Source organism: Phyllostomus hastatus, unplaced genomic scaffold, assembly GCF_019186645.2.
Source record: "Phyllostomus hastatus isolate PE091 unplaced genomic scaffold, TTU_PhHast_1.1 phas_contig_86, whole genome shotgun sequence".
Taxonomy (NCBI): Eukaryota; Metazoa; Chordata; class Mammalia; order Chiroptera; family Phyllostomidae; genus Phyllostomus; species Phyllostomus hastatus.
Window position 1 is genome coordinate 54010210 of NW_025333977.1, and position 27323 is coordinate 54037532.

Here is a 27323-nt window from a genome sequence, read left to right on the forward strand (position 1 = left end):
TATACAAACCTATTTAATGGGTGAATATGTGAAGGGTTTAAGAATCACAAATTGTTAGTTACAAAATAATCACAGGGATGTAATTCCCTGGATGGCATAAGGAATATAGTCAATAATATTATAATAACTATGTATAGTGCAAAATGGGTATTAGATTTATCAGGGTAATGTCTAATCACTGGGTTGTTCACCTGAAACTAATATAATAATGTACATCAACTTTAATTGAAGAAGACTATTTGAAAAAAAGAAACCTCACTTAAATTACAATTGGGAGGGCCTGAGCTCTTGTACCCTACCACTCATCATCAATTACCCTATATAAAAAGAAATATACTTTTCATCTTCAACAAGAAGATGTTCTACTTTACTATTTCAGCAGGGAGATTCTCTCCTCACTCAGCAACCACTCAGCCAATGAAAGGCTGTTACAGTTCAGCCAATGAAAAAACACTTCAAACTCCCAGTTTCCTCCAAAAGACTGTGTTTACAACAACCCCTCTGAATTCCTTTTTCCTTCTACAAAGGAACACTTCTTTGTTCTCTGGACTTGGTGTTGGTCCACAATTAAAAGGTGTATCTCAAATTGTAGCTTAGTTTTTCTCAAATAAACCCATTTTGCTGGAGAAATATCTGACTGTTCGTCTGCAGGGGTGTCAAACTCATTTTCACTGGGGGCCACATCAGCCTTATGGTTGCCTTCAAAGGGCCAAATGTAATTTTGGGACATATAAACGTTAAGTACCCCTTAACAGTTAAGCGAGAGCTTGGTGCTGCCCCCAAATAGAAACAAGGTGCCAGGCAGGGTTTGTCCCACAGGCCTTGTGTTTACCACCTACGGTGTCAGGTCAATACATTTATTGTCTTCCTTCCTACTAGCATCCAAAACTGAGAATGAGGGAATGAGAGAAAAACACAGATAGGGAATGTAACTTTCTAAATCCTTTAATTGGTCTAACTTATGAATGACACGAAATTTTGGAAATAAATAATTATCTTTTTTGAAACATAAAGCAACATTTGTTTTCTCATGCAACCTTTGAAAGAAACATTGAAGAAATGTTCAGGATTCTATTAAAAAGTCAACTAATTGAAACTAATTTTACATATTTGTATCCCTAAAAGACATGTGAGCATGTCTTTTATTTTTAAGCTCAAGATGTCTGTTTTCACATTCTATTTCCATGATTATACATTTTTGTTAATTGTGTAGTAATTCCTTTAAACCACTGAATTTAGAACTTAACAGCTGACACACAGGTGCTAAGCAAAACTGTTCTTTGTAGTATCTTCCTTTGTAGTATCAGTTGAATATTTTGTGTTTTGTCCTTTAATAAAATGAAGGAATAACAAAAATGAAAATGTTGGTAAAAATGGTATGTTTAGAGGAGAGATGGTAGTCATTTAGTGTGTTGCAGACAGAATGTGGTGTTAACAAGGGCTTTGCAGGTGAGCTACATTCACACATGAAAAACAAACGAACTTGAGCATCAACACCAAAGAACAACTAAGTTTAGGGACCCAGAAATAGAAGGTCCTTAAGGTTCTTGGTTGGGAGTCTTGCTATAGAATCCTTTATTTAAAAAAGGCCAATGTCCATATTTCCCTAGAGAACTTCCCTAAATTTTTTTAATAGTAAGGAGATCTTTACAATGTGTTCAATATTCAACTTTGTTGCCAAATCCAGTTTTTTAACACTTAAACTTCTCTGAATTCTCTTGAAGCTGAGAAAGCTAGAATATGAGAAAAATTATATATTTTAAAGATTGACCTGTTTTTAGTGTTTTCCTTAATCATATCCTTTTATAATAAGATCATACGTTGAAATATTGACAGACATTGCACCTATTATGAGCTATTTGCTGCTATTCCACCCGCATCAGGAAGCTGAGTGGGCTTTCTACATACACTGCCCTCACATGGCTACCACAGAGGAGCAGCAATTCAACACTTCTTTGGGGTTTCAAAGCAGAATTTTGAAACCTGTAACAGAATGAAGGCTGAGTTGCAAGAACTAAGGTCTTGCAAACCAAAGACTGGCATCCAAGAAAAATGTGTATTTTTCTCTCCCTCCCCTTCCTATCTCTCCTTCCCTCCCTCCTTTTTTTCTCCCTATCTCTCTGCCTCTTTTTCTCATTGTCTTTCTCCCTCTTTCTCCTTCTCCTTCCTTCTCCACCTCACTGGGAAGAGAGAATTAAATGTAAGGTCAGGAATTAAATACAGTGAATGTGTCGCTGAGGTTTCCGATTCTTGTGTACCCTCACCCTTTTGTCAAGAATGGCTTGGGGAGTCTAAAGGTAAAGCCACCTATGTGGCACTTTCCACTTCAACACCAGAGAGGCAGGGGGTAATATCCAGTAACTAATGAGCACTTACTATCTATATATACTGACATCTTCAATCCCCTAAGGTAGGCATTCTTATATCACCATTTCATGATTAAGTCTTATATTCATTAGATAATGTTCCTGTGGTGGTACAGCTAATAATTTGAGGAGCCAAGATTCAAGCACAGGTGGTCTGGATCCAGAAGCAAGGCTTGTTCCTTCCCCTAACCCACACATAGCCCAAATGTGACAAGTGGTTTAGAAGACATAGTGGCTTCTTGTGAGGTCCAGAGGAAGAGTTCCTGCACACATCTCCAGAGCTCCAGCAAGGCACTGAAGAGCTTAAAAAACTCCCACTCCCACTCCTTACACCCAACTTACATCCAAGGGCTCAGAAGTATCAAGAGAGGGTCCAATGATAAGGAGCACTGGAGTTGGGGAGAGGAGGATGCAAAGTAAATATTCTGACAAATGGAGATCATTGGAAGCTTGGACAATAGCAAAAATGCTGGAAGCCCCCAACTTTCCACATGTGAAGACAGCTTCTAGAATTTAGACAGTACCCTGTGAAAAGGGAAAGGAGGAGAAAATTCCACCTCAATTTCAGAAATGACCAAGTTCAGATATGATTGAGTTCAGCTGGAACGAAGGTGTCCTTTTTCTGGCCCTGGGCAGAACAATTACCCATGATATACACTAAGCCCAGTTATGGAGATGTCAAGTGACATGTTTGCACACCTGAATGGTAAAATATGTGCTAAAAATGCCATATCACCACCCATTGTGTGACCCTCAGGAATTCAAAAGCAAAGAAACAAAAACACCAAGAATTTATTCTACAATTAGGTATTTCACAATGAACTTTACTCACCAGAAATGGAACCACCCCCATCCTTGTACCACGCTTATTCTCTGACTTAAAAAAAAAAAAGAAAAAAAAAGCACTTTGCAAATTTTTGGGAACAAACTGTGTGTGAAGTGAGCATAGTATGTGTACAATGATTTCAGTCCATAAATACAGTATCTTGTATTGTTTTGAGGTGTACAGACCCCATGTCATATACATTAATGCACTAAATCATGACAATAGCTCCATGAGGTAGGTATTATTGAATTTACAGGTGAGGTACCTGAGACTTAGAGATGAAGTAACATGTCCAAGTAAACACAGCTTGTGACAAACTGGGACTTGAACCCAGGCCCTCTGATGCACATATTTTATGCATATTACATACTATAAATAAAGAGGCTAACTTACTCAACTCACCAAGGGAAACTGAAAGAGTAGGTCACTACATGTCTCACCATTTTTGTCCTTGAAATATGTTGGAAACTGATTTTTTGACTGATGGACCTGGTCATCTCTAAGTAGATGCTGGTGATTACTCCATCTTTACAAAATTAAATTTCAAATTGTGTCCCAGTTCTTATCAGTTTTTTCCAGATTTTCAAATTGGGGTCGACAAAAAATTTAGCAATGGATATCTCATAGGAAAAAAAATGCTCACTATATTCTATTGCTCTTGGCACTTCCAAGACATGATGCTCATCTCAAGCATCCGAGTCAAATACTTAAAAATGCTGACATTAGTAAACAATAAAGCAAATAGTTACTGGTAAATATTTTGGATTTATATAATTTTCTTGTTGACAGAACATAATTGGCTCAAACTTTACAAGTTAGATTTATCATATTTAAATCCTATTTCAGAGAAAGGTTAACTGAAGTTCAGATACATATACATAAATATTTTAGTACACCTTTAATATAAAACCTCCCTCTCTGACCAAAAGACTAATTTTTAGGTTTTCATGCATCTTACTCCCTAATTTCAGTGGAGACAATGAGAATTTTCCCCTTACTAGTAAGAACCTGGTGGTTCATAAAACAGAATGTTTACTGATCTGATAATCTAGTAGTGAAATGTTAAGACAGCACATCTCGTGATTAAATGGAATAAACTTGATCACATAATGAAAAAGAAAAGAAATCAACACAAGAAAGAATGATGTATTTGAGAACATTTTTAATAAATAATGTGACAAAATTACTTTTTCTGATTATTGGATTTTCAGTATGCAAAATTATGGCTAAAAATAAGAGGCTTCTTACATGAACATAATGAAAACATTAATCACATGGATTGTTTCCTTAGTACTGCACAGCCTTTCTATGTCACTTTCAAATTATCTAAGTGAACACATTTAGTTTTTGGTGAACACCAGTTTCTTTCTTTTTTTTTTTTGTGGTTCAGTTTTGTTTGGCTTTGTTTTCCAGGGGGTCAGGCCTGGTACCTGTGTAGAAATAAGTGTACATTTTTTTCTTCAAATAGCACCAATTGTAAAGTCAGTAAAATTTATGTAATGACAAAAAAGGATCATAAAAATCTACAGTCAGAGGGTATCAATTGGCAATTCAAAGCACATAATGCCTCTACTTGAGCCTTTAAGGAAATCTTGTAAATATCAACATTGGCCACAACAAACTTAAACCTTTTCTTCTTTAAGTCCAGGAAAAGTAAGAACCATTGGGTCTATGGCCCACAATAAAGTATGCACGTTACTTCACCATCTGTCATCATTCAAATATTCCAAATACAAACATAGAGCATTAACAAAACAGGTTAAAAATGTTTCTCAACATTTTTTTCAGTAAGACAAAAAAGGTTAATAGTTACAATGGTTTACAAATAAAGTTTAGTGATTGTGCTTTTAAAACCAAAAAAAAAAAAAAGTTTAAAAACAGTGCATTACAAAAACAAAAATCAAACCTCCTTAAGTGGCACTTCTGAAAGCTGAACTGACACTACCAGAAGAAATTTAGGCCAGTTAAGATAGGGATGTCCTTATTCAATTGGTCATTAAAAAACATCCATTTGTCTGTAATATGCATTTATAATCGCTTTTTGATTGAAAAATAGAGTAAGGTTTTTGCTAGGCTTACTTATGACAATGACTAGACAACCAGAGATCCAACTGGCTTACCCCTACTCATCCAAAAGAACATTTCCAATAAGAATGTACTTCAGTGACTGAAATGAAGATGAAATAAAGTACCACCAGGGTTTGCAAAGAGTATATATTTACAATGTTTGTACCCCATTCAAATTGATTGTGGTTGTTCTGCATTTGCTATATTTTTATTTTCTCCCAGCAAAGGGTGGTATGAAAGACTGACTTTAAAATCATGTAAAAATGATGTGTTTTAATTTGCATTAGCAGTTGGTTATAGAAAATATATCTTCAGAGCCCTTGGCATGAGGTTGATTAATCAACTTTGTATCTTTGATCAATATTTTGCTATAAACTGGCTTGGTATGTAAGCAGTGCAATGCCATATCTCAGGGGGAAATGCAAAAGAACTATTCTGTTCTCTTCTGTTGGCTGATGACTGAAGCAAGAAGTTAAATACTTCCCTTGCTGGAAGTAAGGTGTAATGGTTTGTTCCAAAAGCGAGGGGAATAGGGAATTCCCTCGCAGGGATAGGGATCAAACAACAATAAAATCCAATAAATTTTTTAAATGGTATTCCAATAAGAGGAATAAGAATGACAATTTGTACACTCTGATTGCACTGAACATTTTATCTGGCGTCATGTGTCATCAGACGTGAGGCATCTTGAGTGATCGTTTTCACACTAGATCTCACGAGCCTCTCTGGGTGTCTTCAGCTCTCAGTTTCCTGTAAGAGATAAATTATTATTTAATTTAAAAATAAATCTTAGAGTATTATTTTATATTCATATATATGTTTCTATTCTTATACTTTGTATTTCTTTATTCTTTCACTGGCATACCTTGGAAAGTGCTCACAGCAACTGATTCATTTGTCAACTTCAGTTGGTATTAAAAGCAAACCCAATAGTTCTCTAACAAGCAGCAGACTGTGTTCCACACAGCATCTCTGTGCTGGCGGTGGGGGCGAGTGCTGGGGAGAGGCAGCGGCAGTGGGCTGCGTTCTCCACTCCCCCAGTCCCAGCTCAGCATTACAGCTCAATTTTGATTGGTTTTAAATATTGGAATTATCTATATACTCATCCATAGTCTTTCCACAGAAGTGCTCTTCTACTTTATAATAACCCAAAACAACAAAAGCAACAACAAAACACTTGAAACTTCTCTATCAGTATTTGTAGGAGGCAAGTCTTCTGATTCCAAACCTCAAAATCCAAATACACTGGGTGTTACAAAAATTTAATCAGACATAATTACTTACAATTTTCATCTTATATTATTAAAAGTTACAGTTTAACACTCATTTAACAATCTACTTGTGATTACATTTATAGTTGGCCTTTAAACAACACCAGTATGAACTGTTTGAATCCACTTATACACAGATTTTTTCATGAACCACTGTACATGTATTTTCTCCCCTTATGATTTTCTTAGTAGCATTTTATTTTCTCTAGCTTCATTTATTCTAAAAGTACAGTATATCATATATATGGCATACAAAATATGTGTTCATAAAATGTCTATGTTACTGATAAGGCTTCCAGTTAGCTATAGGCTATTAGTACTTAAGTTTTGGGGATGCCAAAAGTTTACATGGGTTTTTGACCACACAGGGGGGTGTCAAAACCCCTAATAACCATTTTGTTCAAAGGTCAACTATATATGTAAAAAATAGGGGACTTCCAGCAAGATGGAGGCATAGGTGGATGCACCATACCTACACGCACAACCAAGATTAGAACAACAACAATTTAGAGGCAGAATAACACCCAGAACTGACAGAGAATTTATCTGAATAGAAGTCGGACAGCCAAGAAGTTGAAGTAGACCCGTTCATCCAGACTGGTAGGAGGGGCTGAGAGGAGGAGTGGGTGCCGGTCGCGGTGCGCGGAGATCAGGGAGAACTGCGCGCATAAGGCAACCAGGAGCACATAAGCTTTCCAGGATGAAGTGGTGGACCCTGAGTACGCAAGTGGCGGCTGGCGGACCCAGTGAGGCGGCATTGTGGACCAGGGCAGAGCGCACAACCCAGGATCCCAGAGAGGGGACTGAGATCCCAGGAGAATGGAGCTACCGCCATTGTTCCCTCCTGCCCCCGCCCCCGCCCCCGCCCCCACCCCTACATACAACGTCACAATCTAGCGACTGGGGTGCCCAGCCCAGGTGAACACCTAAGGCTCCATCCCTCACCGTAACAAGAGTGACCAGACCGAAAAAAAAAAAAAAAAAGGAGAGAGAGAGAGAGTCATGTCTCCAACAGAAGAACAGATCAGTCCCCCAGGACTCCTCCTTTTGAGCGACCAAGAAATAGCCAATCTATCAGATGCACAGTTCAAAACACTGGTAATCAGGAAGCTCACGAAATTGGTTGGTTTTAGGTGCAAATTAGATGAAAAAATGCAGGTTACTATAAAAGAGATGAAGGAAGATGCACGGAGAACCAATAGTGAAGGGAAGAAAACTGGTACTCGAAACAATAGAGTGGACCAGAAGGAAGAAAAAAACCAAACAGGAGAGAATGAAGAAATAAGAATTCAGAAAAACAAGGAGAAGCTTAGGAACCGCCAGGACATCTTTAAACGTTCCAACATCCGAATTATAGGGGTACCAGAAGGGGAAGAGGAAAAGCAACAGATTGAGCACATATTTCAACAAATAATAAAGGAGAACTTCCCCAATCTGGCAAAGGAAATAGACTTCCAAGAAGTCCAGGAAGCTCAGAGAGCCCCAAAGAAGTTGGACCCAAGAAGAAACACACTAAGGCACATCATAATTACATTAGCCAAGTAAAAATGAAGGAGAGAATCCTAGAAGGAGCGTGAGATAAGGGGAGAGTAACCTACAAAGGATGTCCCATCAGACTGTCAGCTGATTTCTCAAAAGAGACCTTACAGGCAAGGAGGAGCTGTAAAGAAATATTCCATGTCGTGAAAGATAAGGACCTACATCCCAGATTGCCCTATCCAGCAAAGCTTTCATTTAGCATGGAAGGGCAGATAAAGTGCTTCCCAGATAGATAAGGTCAAGTTAAAGGAGTTCATCATCACCAAGCCCTTATTATATGAAATGTTAAAGGGGCTTACCTAAGAAAAAGAAGATAAAAAACATGTACAGTAAAATGACAGCAGACACAATTATTAACAACCACACCTAAAGCAAAACCAAAAGAAACTAAGCAAACAACTAGAACTGGAACAGAACCACAGAAATGGAGATCACATGGAAGGTTAACAACAGGGGGGTGGGAGGAGGAGAGAAGGGGGGAAAAGGTACAGAGAATAAGTAGCATAGAATGTAGGTTGAAAATAGATAGGGGGAGGGTAAGAATAGTGTGGGAAATGTAGAAGCTAAAGAACTTATAAGTATGACACATAGACATGAACTAAAGGGGGGATATGGTTGGGAGAGGGTATACAGGGTGGAGGGGAGTGAAGGGGGGAAATGGGACAACTGTAATAGCATAATCAATAAAATATATTTAAAAAAATAAAAATAAATTTGTCTTCAACTTGTTTTCTTATGAAACAGAGAAAACACTATCTTAAAACCAGGAGGTGATTTTATATATTATATGATTATTGCCAACTCTATATTTTATTATTATCTATAGATTCCAACAAAGAAGTATATCTTTGACTCAAGAAATGTTCTCTTTGCCCTGACTGGTGTGGCTCAGTGGGTTGGGTGCCATCCCGTAGAGCGAAAGGTCACCGTTTCGATTCCTGGTCAAGGTTCATGCCTGGGTTGCAGGCCAGATCCTGGGTTGTCCCTCATTTGGGGTGTGGGAGAGGCAACGAATCAATGTTTCTCCCGCACATTGACATTCTCTCTTTCTCCCTCCCTTCCCTTCTCTCTTAAAAAAAAAAAAGAAAGAAAGAAATGTTGTACTCTATCTGTGAACGTCAGTGTCAAGTAGCAGGTTCTCATATTTTCAGAAGATTGAAGGTGAAAGACTGTTGACCAAATCTGCCAGATTAACCCCAGTGATCACTAGGGTGGCAGATAACACAGGCAGAATACCCTGACTCACATTATATAACTGTTATCTTACTAGGGATTTATAACCTACTACAATACTATGAATACCACAATTGTATGAATTGCAATTATTTAGATCAACAGCTCTTATTTCTTAACGTTCGCCATATAAATTTCTTATCTGAATACCTGTAGATGAATATGAACTCTAGATCTAAAAAGAAAGTGTTATTACTATTTAAAACCTTTGGAACATATTTCAAGAAAATAATTATATTTTCAGAATAACAGTTTCTGGCATCACTGACATGAGGGTTTGTGTTTCTACAGAAATACTATTTCTGTAGACTGATAGATGTCCCTAACTTTGAACTAGTACACTAGTACTAGTCTAATGTTGGGAAATGAGACAAAGTTATAGATACCTCTAATTCTTCATTATTATCTTCTCCTCTTTCATATCCTCCAAGAACTTGCATTTCTGCAATATTTCTTCGACCTACATTTGCTTGTTCTCTTTGTCTGCTTCCTGATCCCCTTGATGACATTGAGCTCGAAGAACTAGGATCTCTGGGATTATTGGATGTCGGAAAAGTAGGTCTACAGTAAGGTAGAATATCCTCTGTGTAATAAAATATGACAAGTACACATGAACACCATTATACATTTTCTCTAATGTTAACAGTCAGGTCTCTAATTCTGAATGGGAAGCATCAGTGTTTTCGAGGAATAAATAAGGACATTTTATAACAATAATGAATAAGGCAGCACCAGCTTTTGAAAAATGAAAGGAACAAACCTTGTTGTTCAGGAAGCCTCAGTTCAGGGCTTCTGGTTCTATCCTATGCTATGTGATACTGGATCATTATAGGCTTTAGTTTTCACTTTTCTAAAAACATGGTAACAGTCTCTATAACCAAAGAAACTTTTAGTGTTGATGTGAAAACAAGAGAGAGAGTAAAATCTCTTTGTAAACTATGAATTACTACAAGCATCAATAGAAACAAAGCCCAGCCTCCTCAAACTACCAGAGCCAAGCTCAGGTTCACTTCCCAGACATCAAGATATCAAGCTCCATTTCAACACCATATTTACATTGTGAATTCTGAACCTCAAAAGCCTTCCATTGTTGCTGTCTTCAAAAAACAAGCTGCCTGGTTAACTGCCGTCTCCTGAACCTCTCTCTCCACACTCCTTTACATTTGGTGCTGGTGCTACTGATGTATCCTCCAACCTCTCACTTCTCCCCAAAGCCTGTCGACTCTAACCTTTGGACACCAAATATATATATACATACAAAACCAACTCTTCTACATGTACTTTTGTTTTCCTCCCCCAAGTACTCCCTCTATTGTCCACATTGTCTAAATGAGTTCTGGTTTCTACCAAATTTCTCTCTAGCAAAAGAAGGAAGGCTTGTTTCTAGCTCACTAACACCAGCTCTAAATAACTGCTTCCACACCCCTGTGCAAAAACATTTTCTTCTGGTGAAGGCCAAGCCATTTATTTAATGTAGCCTGTTTAGACCTCATTAATGGCACCTTTCTCCTTCCATTCAGTTCATCACAATTTTCACTCCTGATACAGACTTCTGACTTACTGAGGCTCAGAGTCCATGAGGACCACTCCTCCTGCGCCTTAGCCTCATAGCACTTCATCTCCTGTAACTTTCATCTTCCGTCCGTTTCAGAAGCCTTTTTCTCTCTATTGACTTTAGTTTTTGACAAAATATACTATGATAAAATCTTTCTCTTGCTGAGAACTTTCTCTTTAAGCTTGTGCTCTACATAAATCAATATTGCTTTCTCTCCTCACTGCTCAGCAGAGCTTCTTGAAAAGTAATTTGAACTCATTATTGGCAGATGCAACTCCCATTCACTCTGTATCCCAGTGAAATTTATTTACGCGCACAGTGCGGCAGTGAAACAGAAAATTCAATGTTGACTTTCATAATGCTAATCGTGCCTCAGTCTTATCTCTGCTCTTCTCACTGGCCTTAACCTGGAAACCACTATTAATTTAAATACCATATTTTTTGGACTATAAGATGCACATTTCCCCTTGCCCCCCACCAAATTTGGGAGGAATAATTGTTGTTAATGCTGTTGAATTCTGTTTACATTTACATTGGTGAAATATTGTTACTTATGTCATTAAATATTTTACCACATTTTTTGCTTCAAAATTTTCCCCTCTATTTTCCTCCTCTAAAATCAAGGTGTGCCTTATGGTCTGAAAAATACTGTAGTCTCTTAGCTTATGGTCTTCCTTCCTTCCTGGCTAGACTTCTGTGGGTTCTTCTTGTGCAGTGCCACTTACACATTGATGCTCTGCAGGTTTCTACTTTTAGCCCAGTGTGTGAGCACGTGCACGGTTGTGTGCATGTTCCCACTTACTCTGGATGATTTTATACATTTCTCACAGAATGAAGCTTCTAGAATGTCACTGTTAATAGAGTGGATAATTTTCTCTAATTTTTTGTACTGAAAGACACCCAGCTTGACATACAATAGGTCATCAATAATAAGTTTTGAGTGAACAGATGAGTGGCTTTAACTACTATTTATCATGATGAATCATTATTTTATATTTCCAACTCTTGAGCTATGCCCTGAATTTTACGCTCCTATAGCCAGCTCAAGTAACATTTCCTCTTGAGTGTCCCTCAAACTCAACACTTCCAATGTTAATTTCATCATGTTCATTCCCCTGAGATTTCTTCTCCTGCTATATTCCCAGGAGTAGATTATTGCACTACTAATCATTAAGAGACCAAAAACAGGAAAACTGGAATTATTTAAAGCTTTCCCTCCTGTCCAACAACTTTTAAGGTACCTTTCCACACACCAATATACAAAATTAGGTGAAGCTGATTTTTAACTTGAAAAAATGTCTTGGATTTTCACTCTCACTGGTCCCTGTTCCCATAGCCTCATTTATATTCTTTACATTTCCTGTTGGAGGGTTGTAAATATCTCCTAACAGGTCTCTGCCTCTTGAGTTATTCCCCTTTATCTTCACTCAGCTACAAGAACTACAGGACCTTTATGACAGAAGCTTATATTTACCTCAAGAAATTCATCTTTTCTGTCTGGTGGTATTACATTTCTTAGAGTGTCCTCAACATACCTCAAAGCTTTTCATGCTGACTTTCTCTGCCAGAACAATCTATTCATTCTTCTCACCCAAGCTAAATTCCACCCTTCCTGAAAATGCAGCCTATGTTTCATTCTACCAAGAAAAATCAAGAAGTCTTTCTTGAAGGAGCTCCTACCCTTCGCAACAGCATGGATGGAACTGGAGAACATTATGCTAAGGGAAATAAGTCAGGTGGTGAAAGACAAATACCATATGATCTCACCATTAACAGGAACCCAATCAACAAACCAAACAAGCAAGCAAAGTATAGCCAAAGACACTGAAATTGAGAACAGGCCAACAGTGACCAGAGGGAAGAGGGGACGGATAATGGGGGAAAAGGGTGAAGGGTTTACAGGAACAATTACAAAGGACACATGGACAATTACAGGGGGGTGGGGGTGGAAACAGGGGAGGGAGGTGGGGAAGGCTGTGGGGGGAAAAGGCAAAAAACTGTATGTGAATAACAATAAAAAACATTAAAAAAGAGAAGTCTTTATTTACTTTTCCTATAAGACTAGGATAATTGTCCCTTCTCTGATCTATCAAGTATCATGACACCATGAACATTATGCCAGTTACGTATACATCTGTGAATCAACAAATTACCTATCTCCCTCTCTGACTATAAGCTCCCTGAGGTCAAGGTTCATGCTTACACATAAATTTCACTACTTGACAATGCTTAATCACAGAGTTGATGTTTGATATGGGTAAAAATAAATTGAACCAATTGAGGTAAATGTCCATAAGAAGGTCAGACATTCCAGTCTAGAAGACCACTCTCATTAATTAAAAACAACCATTAGTTACACATGTAAATCAGGGCTCCTCTTTCATTATAAATAATGTAAACTGAATCATAAAGTTAGAAATTATAGCAATGCATAGAAATGATAATTTAATGACACATCAAGGCTTATGGTTGAAATAAGACTTTGGGAAAGCAAGACATATAAAATAATAATAATCGGTCAGTGTATATCAGTGCTTTCCACGGAATAGGTTTCCTTATTTCCGGGTTATTGGTTCCAGTCTTAGTTCTTTCATTAGATATTTTTATAACACAAAGAACAACTTACTGCATTTCTGAAGATTGATAGAAATAATTTAATCTCTTTGTTCTAATTCTGCATCCAATAAGATTTTCTGGGTTTATAAAATCATTTCCTAAAAAAAGCCATCTACTGTGGAGGGAGCTTGTTTGTGAGCAGCAAACTGGTTCATACTTTCAGGAAAGATATGAGCCTAATACCTGTAGCATGACATTTTATTTATGAATCCCCACTTGGAGTATAGTCACCATGAGTCGAAAATTCAGATCATCTCTGGCCTAATTGTTAAAAATAAGCTGTGTTTTAAACTTTATATTGTGGTGACATCACTCAGTGCTTTGAGATCACTCAGAAGAGGCATTGGTCTGAAATGCACAACTTTACTCGTCACTTCACTGCAAAGTCTGTGCCTGGGCTAAGAGTTCAGGTTTCTATCACAGAACAAAGTAAAACTGTGCCCCACATGGAAAGGGAGTTGCTAATGACCAGGTGCCCCAAAACACAGAACAACAGATTGATGCCTAATCTTACCAAAATACATCGATTAAAATAAAGTAGTAAAGAGCCCTTTCAGCCTTCTAAGATTCATTCCCTGTCACTTTTTCCTGACTCCTTCATCAATAATCTTTTTCCTGTGTTTCTTCCTCCAAAATGGTTTCTTCTCCTTAGTCTATAATAATGTTCAAATACCTTTTTCTAAAACATTCCCATTTGGCAGGTCTTCCTGCCAAACCTTTCCCAACCTCCTTTTCTCTCCCCAACATTCTAAAAAGAGACAAAACTCACCACCAAACCCTTCCATAATTTCCACTCATTTTCACACCCTATGTAGTCTGTCTTTTTTTCTGACTACTGTACTAAAAATCATTCCTTTGAATATTACACACAAACAATATTTTCCAAAATTCATCCTCTCCTACCAGCACCCTCGTTCACCATTCACATTCCACTTTCATTTCTGTGGCATTTCATATTTCTTCTTATCTTCAAATTTCTTCCTCCATTCTTTCTAGGATACTATTCTCTCTAGTTTGGTTATCTCTGACTGGATCCAACTCTGTTTCCATCTTAGAATGTTCTTTCTCGGCTTAATCTTTAAATACACTCATCTCTGACCATTGGTGTGCTGGAGTTGGCTCACACATTGTCTCAAGAGTCTACTGTACCCATTTCTCTCCAACTTCACAGCCACTGACTTCACAGTACTAGCTTGAAACCAGCCATTTTGGAGTAATCACACAACAGAAGGAAGCAAATGGTTACATGTCAGGGTTTTGCTTTGTTTTCCTCCTAGAGAATGGATTGCTAAACATTAAACAGTATGTCCTACTGATAATTTGGCCTTTGTAATTCATACAATTTCACCTCTGTGTTGATGGTTCTAAAATTCACTCTGTACTTGCAACCTTTCTCCTGATCTTTAAACTTAGATCTCTAAGTTCTTACTGATTTTTTCATATCTGTGTTCTTGTCAACATCTTAATCTATTCAAAATTGAAATTATCTTCCCCAATACATCTATGATTTTCCCTGTTTGGTCTACATTGGTTAATATAATTATGTTCCACTAGTCTAATTAACAGGGCCATCTAATTAACATTTGAGTAACTTTCTGTTTTAAACTCCATTATTTCATTTTACTTTTCTACATTCAATTAGCCACCAAGTCCTGCTGGACCTATTTCTGAAATACCAGTGTAGGCTGTTCTCTCATCTTTATTGCATAATTAATTTAATTCAGTGCTCTCATATTTTACACCTAGATTATTTTGTAATTTTCTGATACCTTCATTTACTAATTCTAGTCTCTTCCTTAACTGTAACAGTTATTTTTCTAAAATACAAATCTGTATGTCATTTCTTGCTCAGAATCCTTGGTTGGCTCACCACTGCCTTTATCATAAATCCTAAACTCTTTAGAACAGTGTTTCTGGCCTTCCCAATCTGGCAGAAACCTTTCTGGTTTTATTTTTTATCATGTCTTCCTGCTCCAAATATCCTATTTCTTCAGCCAAACTGGAAATGAGTGTCCACCAAACATTCAGTTTCACACTTCTATGTTTTTTGCTAACTATTGCCTTTACCTGCTATTCCTTTCTCCCTATGTCGTCTATTGAAATCATGCTTTAAAAAAAACATATAACTCATGTGGCATCACTCCAAGAAGTCTTGTATAAATCATCATGTATTAGAATGAACTGTACAAAAATTATTTGGGTGAATGCCTGTCTCCTCCATTAGAGAGCAGATTTCTCTATCTCACAACTTTTCATATGGCCCTAGAGAACCTCCCAGCAGAACTTGCAGATGTACATTCAATCAGTATTTATTTGTTGCTTGAATCAATCAGTACCTTGGATGAGATGAGTCTTTGTTGGTGGGGGGTCTCGTTTAGCTGCCTTGTTACCTCGTCCTTTCCCATCATTTTGTTGTTCCTGTGCTTCTCGGGGTTCACCTGGATTTGTTCTCATGTCAGCAACTTGTCTTCCATCCAGTACTTCTCTTCCCTTGTAACTGCCTCCTTTTCTATCTGATGATCTGTCTGTTCTTGCTTCCATACAAGGGAGTTTTGGTACCACGACAGGTCGTACCTCCAGCTGTGCCTTGGACTGGACAGTGGGTGACTTTATAGCAGGTGGTGGTACAGGAGGAGGTGGAAGATCTAAAAAAGAAATATTTAAAATACTGTAAAAGTCTGCCATTCATAAAATCACCAAATATTAGAAATATCATTAGAGTCACATTCACCTGAAACTAAAACAACTGAAGGCAACCAAGGAATAAGACCAACAATTTTAATGTTCCCACTGCCTAGCACAGATACATTGAATCACAGAGCTGGGACTTACAGATTGTCTAGTCTTGGGATAGCTAATATGGACGTTAAGTGTTATGATCCCCTCTACTCCTCAACCCTAACAGATCTTCTTAATTGATTTCAGCATAACATTGCTGATCCCAGTTACACATCCTTACTCCTTCAGACAACCACTTCAAATTGGCTGAGGTTGGCACCTGAGTTGAGACCTAGTTGCTATCTCTAATCTAGCCTAAATCCCTTCTCATTTTATAGACAGGGAAACTCAGCTACATAGACTTTGGTTATTTTCCAGTCTCAAAGCTAGATGTAACCAGAACCAGGACTAATGCTGTTAGATTCTTTTTTTTTTTAAAGATTTTATTTGTTTATTTTTAGAGGGGAAGGGAGGGAGATAGGCAGAGAGAGAGAGAAACATCAATGTGCGGTTGCTGGGGGTTATGGCCTGCAACCCAGGCATGTACCCTGGCTGGGAATTGAACCTGGGACACTTTGGTTCCCAGCCCGAGCTCAATCCACTGAGCTATGCCAGCCAGGGCTAGATTCTTAATTTTTGGCTCACTGTTCTTCTCATGTTTCATTCAATCATATGTTATAATCTAGAATTCATTGATGGGAACCTCTCCACTTTGTTTATGTAACCACAGGCTTTAAATCAGATGATCACTGGTATAAATATAGGTTAATTAATCTGTCTATCATTATAGCTATATAATAATATGTATGGTAAACTGTATGTAATTAAATTTTTTGTATTATAAATACAATTAAAGATACTTAAGTATAAAAGTAAGCATAAAATTTTATATCTAGAAAATTTATTTTATGTGGTGTTTTCTTTAAAAATGACTCTTATGTATTGCTTCTTGGCCTTTTGCCTAAGATCAAGAATAAAATCACTGTCGTGTACACTCTAGGGAAGAAAAATATGTATCCTTATGATAGTAGGTAAATTAGTAGAAGAATATTAGTAGATTCTGGCTGTAGTATGGAGGATGGTTTTGAATTCGAGAGGCCAAGAAGTTGTTTTAATAGTTCATGTAAATAATGGCAGGGGATAGACCTATATTGGTTCAGATGGAGACTAGATAAATGTCTTTGAGAGAGATTAGGAAGAAAAATCAATGTTATTTAATTATCAATGGAATATATTAGCGGAGGAAAACAAACAACCTATCCTTTTAGGATGAGCTTTAGGATTTTTGTCTTAGTTGACTAGGTGGATGAGAGAAACATTACTCAAGATAAGGAATGCAGCCCTGAGGAAGCGATGTTTTATGAAGGCACATTGTAAGTTCAATTTTAGAAAAGTGAGTAGGAGAAGCCTTTGAAGTAAGCAGATAGAGATGTACAACAGGTTGTTGTACACAAAATTGGAATATCAAGAGAGGCTACAACCAGAGATAACAAAAATCCGGGGAATTATCAACATAGTTATATTCTTTGTCATGATTTTAGAAATGGTAACATTTTTACATTTAGAGAGTAAGGTCTATATGATAGATTAAACCAACTAAAAAGTACTTATAAAACATCTATTAAATACTTATTAGTATTATAAAATTAACCTTAAGATTGAAAAAAACATATTTACATGGTAAAAAAGTTTAAAAGCTTGCGAGGACTTGAAATCTTCAATATTTATATGTAGACATAAAATCATTTTGAATAGTTTTCTATAGGTCATTCCAGAAGTTTTTTATTCACATAAAGCAGAGCTACCAAATCATATAATACCAGGGAGCATCATTTATATCTGGAGCTGTGTAAAATGGCCACATACGGAATTATATACATATAGTGCCTACCTGCCCACTGATAACAAGTACCATACTCTAATACACAGTCTCCCTTTCTTATTAACATAAACGGAATTTCGCTTTTTTCACTGAACAGTGTAGTTGTATACATTTCCCTATATGTACAACTGTATCTCTCTTTTTTGAAAAGTTCATATAATAAAGTTTTATGAATGTACCATTATTTATTTAGTCAATTCTTACAGAGAAATATTTAGGTTGCTTCTAGATATTTACTATTTAATAATAAAATAAATATCTAAATATCTAAAATATCTAAATATCTAAATATCTAGAAATATCTATATATCTAGATATTTTACTATTACTGACAATGATCTACTATTATTTACATATATCAGCATGAGCTCTTGAATATTAAACTTGTATATTGAAAATTCTTACTATAATAGCATATTAAGGGTTCTAGGAAGCTTCAGTTTTAACCTAGTGTTTCTCATTCTTATATTATTTAAAAATGAATTAATCCTTTCTCTGTCTCACATGTAGGTTTAAACTTTTTAGAACTAATTTTTTGACATCATATGCTAAAACTAAAAGCATTCAAATTCACTGTATTGAAGATTGAGGTACCATCTTATCTTATTACCAGATGTTTTAATCAAGACTCCATTATTGAAAGAGGTCAAACTTTTACTTGCATTTTTTGTTGTCATTAGTTTTCATAGATTACCATGCTCTATTTTCATATAAAATAGCCCCAACACTTGATCTAAAATGTTGGCCAAAGTATAGCCAATAGCACTAAGAGTCCCCAGATTCTACAAAATCATGTATTGTCTTATAACATGTATTGCCCTTGTCACTAGTGCCTGAATTTTTTCCCTTACTACTTAAAAAATAAATTTTTAGAAAGCAATACTTAAAAAATGTACTATCATGAAAGCACCCCCCATCTGCTGCTTGCTTATTAAAGATAACCAAAAAGAGAGTGTTAGAAGACAGACTGTACCATGTTGCTTAAAGAAAAGAAATGCAACAGCGAAAACACAACTTCTCCAAGTTCTGACTGAAACTGTGACTCACAATGGAAGGAGAAAAGTCTAATTCTGAGCGTATCTGGAAACACAGGGGGTGAGTGACTACAGTCTCATAATAGTATAGCAGTTTCTATACCATCTGCTTTCTATAAACATAAACTGGATTGCAAATACAGATTATTAGGAAAGCAATAACTGCCAGAATCATCAAATCAAAACCTTTCTGGGCTTAACAGAAATTAAAACTGATCATTAATACTGTCAAAATATGATGCAAAGTCTTGGTAATATATGACTCTCAAGACCAAATCTATTACAAGATGCTCTATATAGGTGCTATGTTTAAAAAAGATATTGAAGAAGAGAACTACAGGACCCAATGGTAATTTTAAAAGTTCTAACCTCCTGTACATAATTGTAATTCTATATTGACATAGTAATAAATCATATTTTCACCCAATTCATACCACTAATAGCTCAAATTTGATTTAAAAAATGGGATTGTGGACCTAATTATTTACATATATATATATATGTTTTCTTTCTATAGAGATGTAAATGCTATTCTTTATATAAGATCCTTCATATACCAGTCTAATGCAAATAAAGTAGTATGTAGGAGCATGCACATGCAGACAAATCTGCTGCATTCACTTGCTATGGAGAGCCAGCATGCTATTGACTTAACTGCTTAAACCCCAAGACCTTGCAATTAATGATAAATCAAGTCAAAGTAACATCATTCCAAAGAGGGTGGTGAATTTATAATTTATGAAAAGTAGGGCTACAGAAATAACGTAGATTTGGTTTTCAAATCAAATATGCAAATGCATCGGAAAGGGTTGAGAAGAGGGGGTGGGAAGAATCTATTAGGAGGTCCTAGAAATGCACTTATGCTAGTTTTTAACTCAATAAGATGCTGACTGATAAATATTCATATATTTTAATCCTACCCTTTATCTGGGTTAAACTTGTAAGTGGCAAATATGAAATAAATTAACAGTTACTTCCTGCCTGTCACTGTGACTATAGCACGGAACACTTGGCTTTGCACTGGGTACCCCCTGGGTGTTATGAGGCCTAGTGTTTACCTGCAGAGCAAGATATGGTCACAGTGCCACCAATCAGGGGCTGAAGGGTTGTTACGGGCTGAATTGTATCTTCTTAAAATTTGTATGTTGAGTCCTAACCCCCTGTACCTTTGAATAAAACTGCATTTGGATGTAGGGTCTTTAAAAAGGTAATGAAGGTAAAATGGGATCCTTAGGTGGGCTCTAATCCACTCTGACTGGTTTCCTTATAGGAAGAGATCAGGACACATACATACATTGAGGACAGGAAAGGTAAAGATACTGGGAGAAGATGGCCATCTACAAGCCAAAGAAAGAAACCCCAAAAGAAACCAATCCTGCCAACACCTGATCTTGGACTTTCAGCCTCCAGAGCTGTGAGGAAACTAATTTCTGTTATTGAAGCCACCTAGTTTACAGCACTTTGTTACGACAGCCTTAGAAAACCAATACAGAGCTGAGGGACGAGAATCATACAGATTACTCTTCATTACCTCGGACAGAGCCACTCTTTATCCTTCTTTATAGGTTACAAAAGTTCTGCAAAGAAAATTTCTAATTTAAACAAAATTTTCAAAGTAAAGATGTTATAAACTCGAGACTGATATATCATATTCTGAAAACAGTTCACATAAAAGTCTATTAGCAATAATCAAACTCATCCATCATAGTTAATATATTTTAATTATTATAAAGCAAAAAATAAAAAATATATATCCTCCATGTTTTACTAATACATTTAATTCACGTTATAACAATTGGTAGCTCTTTACATTCTTTCTCCCTCCCTTCTCTCTTTTTTTGATAATTGTACAAATTGTGTCTGTCACTGAATTTCTCCAGGAAATAGTCTGTGAATATTTGTTAAAAAAACGCAGTGCAGTAATTTGAGAAAATAATTTTTGAGAAAACTGCTTTTGTTTAAATGTTATACTACTATTATCAAGAGTATGTGCATTTTTTTTTATTTGGTACATTAAGAAGTATATGCATTTACATGATTTTAGTCAACCAATATGCATTTTGTGATATGTATAAAATAACACATAGCTTAGTTATTTTTTGTCTGTACCAAATCAGAAAGCATCTAGAGTTAAATTTAAGACTTGTCAAGACAATAAATATAACTAAAATTAAACTGGTTACCTAAATGCCAAAGGAAGTGATAGCTAAAATTTTAAAAATACTTTATTTATATCACCATTTTGTCTATTTTTGTGATTTTGAAAAATAAATGCTGGCTTCTACATTATGGTATGTACTATGATAACTCTGCATAATCACTTATAAAATAGACAGTGAGAAATCCAAACATTTCGAGTTAATTTTTGGGCTTTACAACTATTTCAATGTATTTCTTTATTATTTCTGAAATAGATTTGAAAAACACCTGGGTGCTTCATCATTCACTTTAATGGTTATTATTCAGGGATTAGTTAGAAGCTACATTTAATTATTAAACACCCCGGAATAAGCACTGCAGAATGTGGGACAATAAATATAGATCATGATTTTTAAGCACAGTGCCATTTATAACTGTGATGCTGTGCCCTTTAACTTGGCATGTTTACATTATTTAGAGCATTTTTAATAACCATCCCTCAATTCTAGAAGCCTCAAAACAAGTGTTAAGAGGCAGAAAGAGCTACACAAATTCTAGGCCGGATTTTGTTCTGTACATATTCAACTTTCACGTGTTGACATCCAGGTTTGCTGTTTGACCAGTTTTTCAGTTAGGTGCACCTCTTCTGTAGATAATAAAACTAATAAAACAGCTATAAAACTTGCAAAATGCCATTGTACGGATCCCATAAATATAAAACTGCTGATAGAGTTTGGGGATTTACACCCAGTGTTTGTCCCTGGACAGAGGCAAACATGCACCAAGCCACTGTAATAACCCTTCAAAATCAGATAACTTTCTGACAGCTCAGTTTCACTGACAAAGAGTTGTGGGCAGAAGCCAGGAGGCCCAGGTGTGCTATGCCATGCCAGTGTTTAATGCAGTGTAATATCAGATAGATGCTAGTGAGAGAGAGATACTCCGAATAAAGTAGAGATAATAGCATGGACAGCCACTCATTTCAAAATTACTCGTGCTCATCATGCTGTGAGCTTTGTATTAAATTTTTCTGTCAAGTGGCAGGAATCATAGGGAGAAGTGCCTGAAAAAACCCTGCTTGTAACCTTGGATAAGGATCTATAATATGAGGCTTTCATATGATAATGGCAAATGATGCCCTTTTTGAAAAATCGCTGACTGGTAATGAAAGTCCTAATCAGATTGTGGTGGGAGAGGACCGGGAGGTAGGGGATGCTGCCTGCAACACCCTTCTTCCCCTGGCCAGTTAGCAAATTTAGCAAAGTTGACAGGTGGGTGAGTCTGAGAGAATTTATCTTACATGAATTTCCAACAAAGCCCTTGGGGTTATTTTAGAAAACAAGAAGGTGGCGGTTTAATAAATGCTGGGCCACCTGAGGCACTTTCATTAAAGGCTTTCTTTAGACGTCACTATGTTTTCATAGTTCTCCTGTGCCCCCTTGAGAATGCAAGCCTTACCTCTTCAGTGAGAGCCGATACGGTATGTGAAAGCTGGGAGGAAGATGATTCACTTTGCCCCTCAGTGCACAAAAATAACTGTTTGTAATACCACTATGGTTTGAATTAATATTCTTATGAGTTAATTGGTTTCTATCTGAATTCAAAAGTCTACATGGGAAGAAAAAATGAGGGCACTTTGGAAGATTTATCAGTGGCTCTGAAGAAGGTTGGTCCTATGCCACTATTTCAACTACAGTGGTGTCTCTTCCGTTGATAATACAAAACAACTTTTAAAAACATTAAAACTATGCATTGTTCCACTTTCTAAAATAACTAATTCGTTAGAAAACTGCAAGGACTAGAGATGCCTGATAAGACATGGAAGTTGATCATTTCTAACAGTATTATGAGGCTTACTGGTAATGAATGTTTAATGCAATTTCTAATGTTAGAGGATGCGTTTTCCAGTCATGGACAACCAGGTTACACAGGCCAGGTGAATGGATGTTTTCATTGTTTCAATGGACGTACCATCTGTGTAGGCTTCTCTGCGCAGATGTCCCGGCTGGTGTTTTGGTTTCTTGGCTGGTCTGGCCTTCTGCATCACAGCGGCACTCACATTGCTGTCTGTGGAAACGGGACTCGTGGGTCGAGGGCACTGGGATGCCTGAAAGTGTCGGCGGCCTGAGGAAGAAAATCAGAGCCAAGCTCATTATCATTTTAATAATTAATAATAGTAATAATAAACACAAAAACTGGAACATCACTTAAGACAAAAAGTCTTAAACAATTTTTGCAAATAATATGACTTTTGACTCTATCTTTGAGCTATCCACTGGGAAAAATACTCTAAAAGCATTTTCAATTTTTTTAAAAAGAGATTTATTTTTTAGAGAGGAAGGGAGGGAGAAAAAGAGGGGTGAAAACATTGACATATAAGAGAAATATCCATTGGTTGCTTCCTGCATGCCCCCAACCAGGGACTTGGCTTGCAATCCAGACATGTGCCCTGCCCGGGAATTGAATAGGCAACTTTTTGGCCTGCGGGACAATGGGACAATGCCCAACCCACTGAACTACACCAGTCAGGGGCAGTACTTTTTTTTTTTTTGCCACAGTACTCTTATTCTGTTAAAGTTCATGATACCTATTTATTACAGAAAAACATTCCAATTATTTTGCAATTAACTTCATGAAAGTTATTGTTAAAATACATGTTAATTAAATTTTTGCATAATACATTCAGTGTAGTTTTCTCAAGAGGAATAGATAGCCAGAGCCCTTAAGAAATTAATGTTCTAAATATGAACAGTACTAATTACATCTTCTATTTTAATTAAATATATGTTTGTTATTCTTTGAAGGCAAATTCCAGATATCTTAATATATTCTCCAGTACTTTTTCTTCAAGTGTCCTGAAATTAGGCTAACTCACATATCTAATTAGACCTGCCAAAAATTACATACATCCCCTTTTTATCACATGACAGAGAACTGAAGATTCTGGATACTTCAAGTGACCCCTCCAGAGACTTCTATGGTTTTTGGTGGTGGCATTTGTGGTTTCTGCTTATAGGTACACCTCATAGATACTGTAAGTGTGGTTCCAGACCACCAAAAGCATCACAATAATGGGAGTTGTAATAGTTTTGCAGGTGGAGGGCCTTAACTTCAATAGGTAAAAACAACATCTGTGAGACACAATAAATTGAACCACAATAAAATGAGTTATGTATGTCTGTATTTGGTTTTGGAGAGACAATATTCACAGGTACCAGGGATAACTGAATTTGTAATGAGATGAGGGGCACATAAGTGCTCTCAGATTCTCTGGGTGTCCGACAGAGATGCTGTGTTTTAATGGCACTGCACATTCAATCCATAATGATGGTGAGGATCTCTTGGCCCTGTACTTAACGCCTCACTATTTTGGTTTCTAAAAATTCCAAAAACACAAAATTCAGAACTCTGTGTTGTACAATGAGAAACTTCAAACAGATCTAGATAACATTTTTTTTTTAACTTTAAACAGGAGAATCCACAGATAGTGGCATCAACATATTTAAAGATGCTAACTGAAGCATATTAAATAATAAACATTAATGTCACCAAGTGAGAAGCAAATGTAATAGGATTATTCATTCATATGGATTTAAGTCACATGATAAGCAGTATCTTTTCCTGAAAAGAACATTTTAATTGGCAGAGGCCACCGCACATTTAGTTCATTATAATTATGAGCCAAACTAAAACCAGGAGAGCCACTAAATTACAATAAAATAATAAACCAAACTCTCTTTAGCTATGATGGAGTCTATTACAGTTAAAGTTACATATCCATGAAAAAAGAGAATTAGGGCTGAGACTGAACCCATTATTCATTCTATTGTATAAGATCATCTACTGCTCATAGAGCTTGAGGCATAAGGTCATTTACAGATGAATTATCAGTGTATTTCTGTGTTTTGCTGATTTAATGAACTGAAACATATCCTTAATGCAATTTCAGAAAGCAGTAGTTTGTAATGCTTAATTTCATTTATTTTTTTACAGAAGATTAAAAAATAAGGAGAAACAAATGTTAAGTATAAAGTTAGAATGCTATATATTTATTAGATAAGAGAGGTAGGTTTGCATCTTATTACATTCAGCAGCTACTAGGATGGAGGGGAGGGATGTGGTTAAATATAGGCCTGGCTAATATAAATACACATTTTACAAGATTAGGTTGAAAGATATTAGACATTTTTTTCTGCAACATATTCTTTTTTTAAAAGATTTTATTTATTTATTTGCTTGTTTATTTATTTTTAGAAGGAAGGGAAGGGAAGGGAAGGGAAGAGAAGAGTAAAAGAGAGGGAGAGAAACAGCGATGTCAGTGAGAGATATTAATTGGTTGCCTCTGGTATGTGCCCCAGCTGGGAGCGTAATCTGCAACCCAGGCATGTGCCCGGACCTGGAATCAAACCGGCAACCTTTCGCTTTACAGAACGACACCCAGCCAACTGAACCACACCGGTAAGGGCTCTGCAACACATGTTTGATAAATATACAGAAATAACTTCATGATCTTAGTTAAATTTTCTCTGAGTATATGCTACACTGATAAAAAATCATGACCAATCCAGTATCTAAAGAGAACATGTAAAACTACCAATGTGATAGTTGTTGCACTAAGAAAAATAAAGCAACAAAATAGCAATTATTAATTTGTTGTAATAGTCTTTTCTTTCACTTTCTTGCTGACCATATTATTTGCCTCTACTTTTTGTATTTCTTAGCTACCAGAAATACACACATAACATGTATATGTGTGTGTATACATATATATACATATATAAAATACATTGTATAGGAATGAAAATCATGTGATAAATATATGATTTAAATTTATATTAATCTCTTTCTCATTTGCTTTCTAAGCAGGGTTGGGAGTAGGAGATGAGCAAAAATGGGGTAAAACATAAGAATGGATATATATGATAATTAAAAACAGGCTACTGGCAATGAAAAGGGAAAACAGAAATATATTTAATTGTTTAGGTTAGCTTGCAAGTTATTAGATTAACAGTATTTATTTTAAGTATGGGACATATTTATGCTTGGAAATATATGTCCATTGAAAACATTTTTGTATCTTTTCCAGTTAAATGAACATTCTAATTGAGAGAATGAAGAGAATGTGGGTGAAGGAGAAATAGCCCAGTCTACAATGGTAGAGTGTCCTCTCTGGATATTAATCTATTTCTCTTAGAGAATTTCTAATTAAATGGGATAAGAGAGCTACTATAATTAATTTTATTTTGGTGACTTCTTACACCTTAATAAAACCCGTATGATATAGACCTCAACTCATTTATTAAATGCAATTAAAATGCATTTAATTGACTGCATGCATACTTAAAGAAATCAAATATATACTTATCACTACCTTAAAAAGTGAAGACTTCCAAGGTAGCTTTACTCCCATTATATACGATTTATTAAATTAAAATAAAATAGAAGATTTAAAAATCCTTTTCAAGAACAATAATCAAGCTGTGTCATATTCTTGGACCTAGTTTCTTTAAGCAGATAAAAAAGACCAGTGATAACAGTTGCATTTCCTTAGGACATAAGATTATAGGAGATGATCAGTGACTGATATATATATATATACATCAAGTTTTCATTTTCAGATCGGTGGAAAGTATATGACTTACCAGCAGCATCCTGCATTTGACGCCGTGCCACTTTCAGACCAGCATACTCTGCTGCTGCTGCAACGGCCTGGGCAAAGTCTGCATCAGTGAAAAAAGAGCCATCAGAAGAACTAACACTGGAACGTCCACTGGAAATGTTGTCCTCCTCGGAGGCTGAGCCCCAGCCATTGATCATGGACCCAGTGACAGAGCTCTCCAGGTCCCCAACACTGGAGGCCGGGGTCTGCTCCAGCCCGCGTAACAGAAGCCTTCTGGTCTGCATCTTTGCCACCTCCATGTCGGCCTCGTCTTCTTCCTCTTCTGGCACATCCGTATCCATATCTGAGACAAGGGGTCCTGAAATGTAGCCATAGGTGTGTGGTGGGGAAATCGGCCGTGGAGGTGGAGGGGGGCTCACAGGCTGCCGTCTGCAGGGAGACAAATAAACAGGTGTGG

The 27323-nt window shown here is 36.5% G+C and overlaps 1 protein-coding gene across 4 annotated transcripts in view; it reads right to left on the reverse strand.

The window, feature by feature from the left end:
- Nucleotides 1-4345: 4345 nt before the first annotated feature.
- The window catches only part of ROBO1 (roundabout guidance receptor 1), a 408510-nt gene continuing 385532 nt past the window's right edge, over nucleotides 4346-27323 (reverse strand). For all 4 annotated transcript variants that reach the window (XM_045851195.1, XM_045851193.1, XM_045851194.1 and 1 more), the window contains 5 exons: nucleotides 26889-27295; nucleotides 23218-23370; nucleotides 15810-16118; nucleotides 9689-9885; nucleotides 4346-6009 (listed from right to left, as the gene is read on the reverse strand). In XM_045851195.1, coding sequence (XP_045707151.1) covers nucleotides 5995-6009; nucleotides 9689-9885; nucleotides 15810-16118; nucleotides 23218-23370; nucleotides 26889-27295 — 1081 coding nt within the window. In that variant the 3' untranslated portion in view covers nucleotides 4346-5994. The remainder of the gene's footprint in view (nucleotides 6010-9688; nucleotides 9886-15809; nucleotides 16119-23217; nucleotides 23371-26888; nucleotides 27296-27323) is intronic.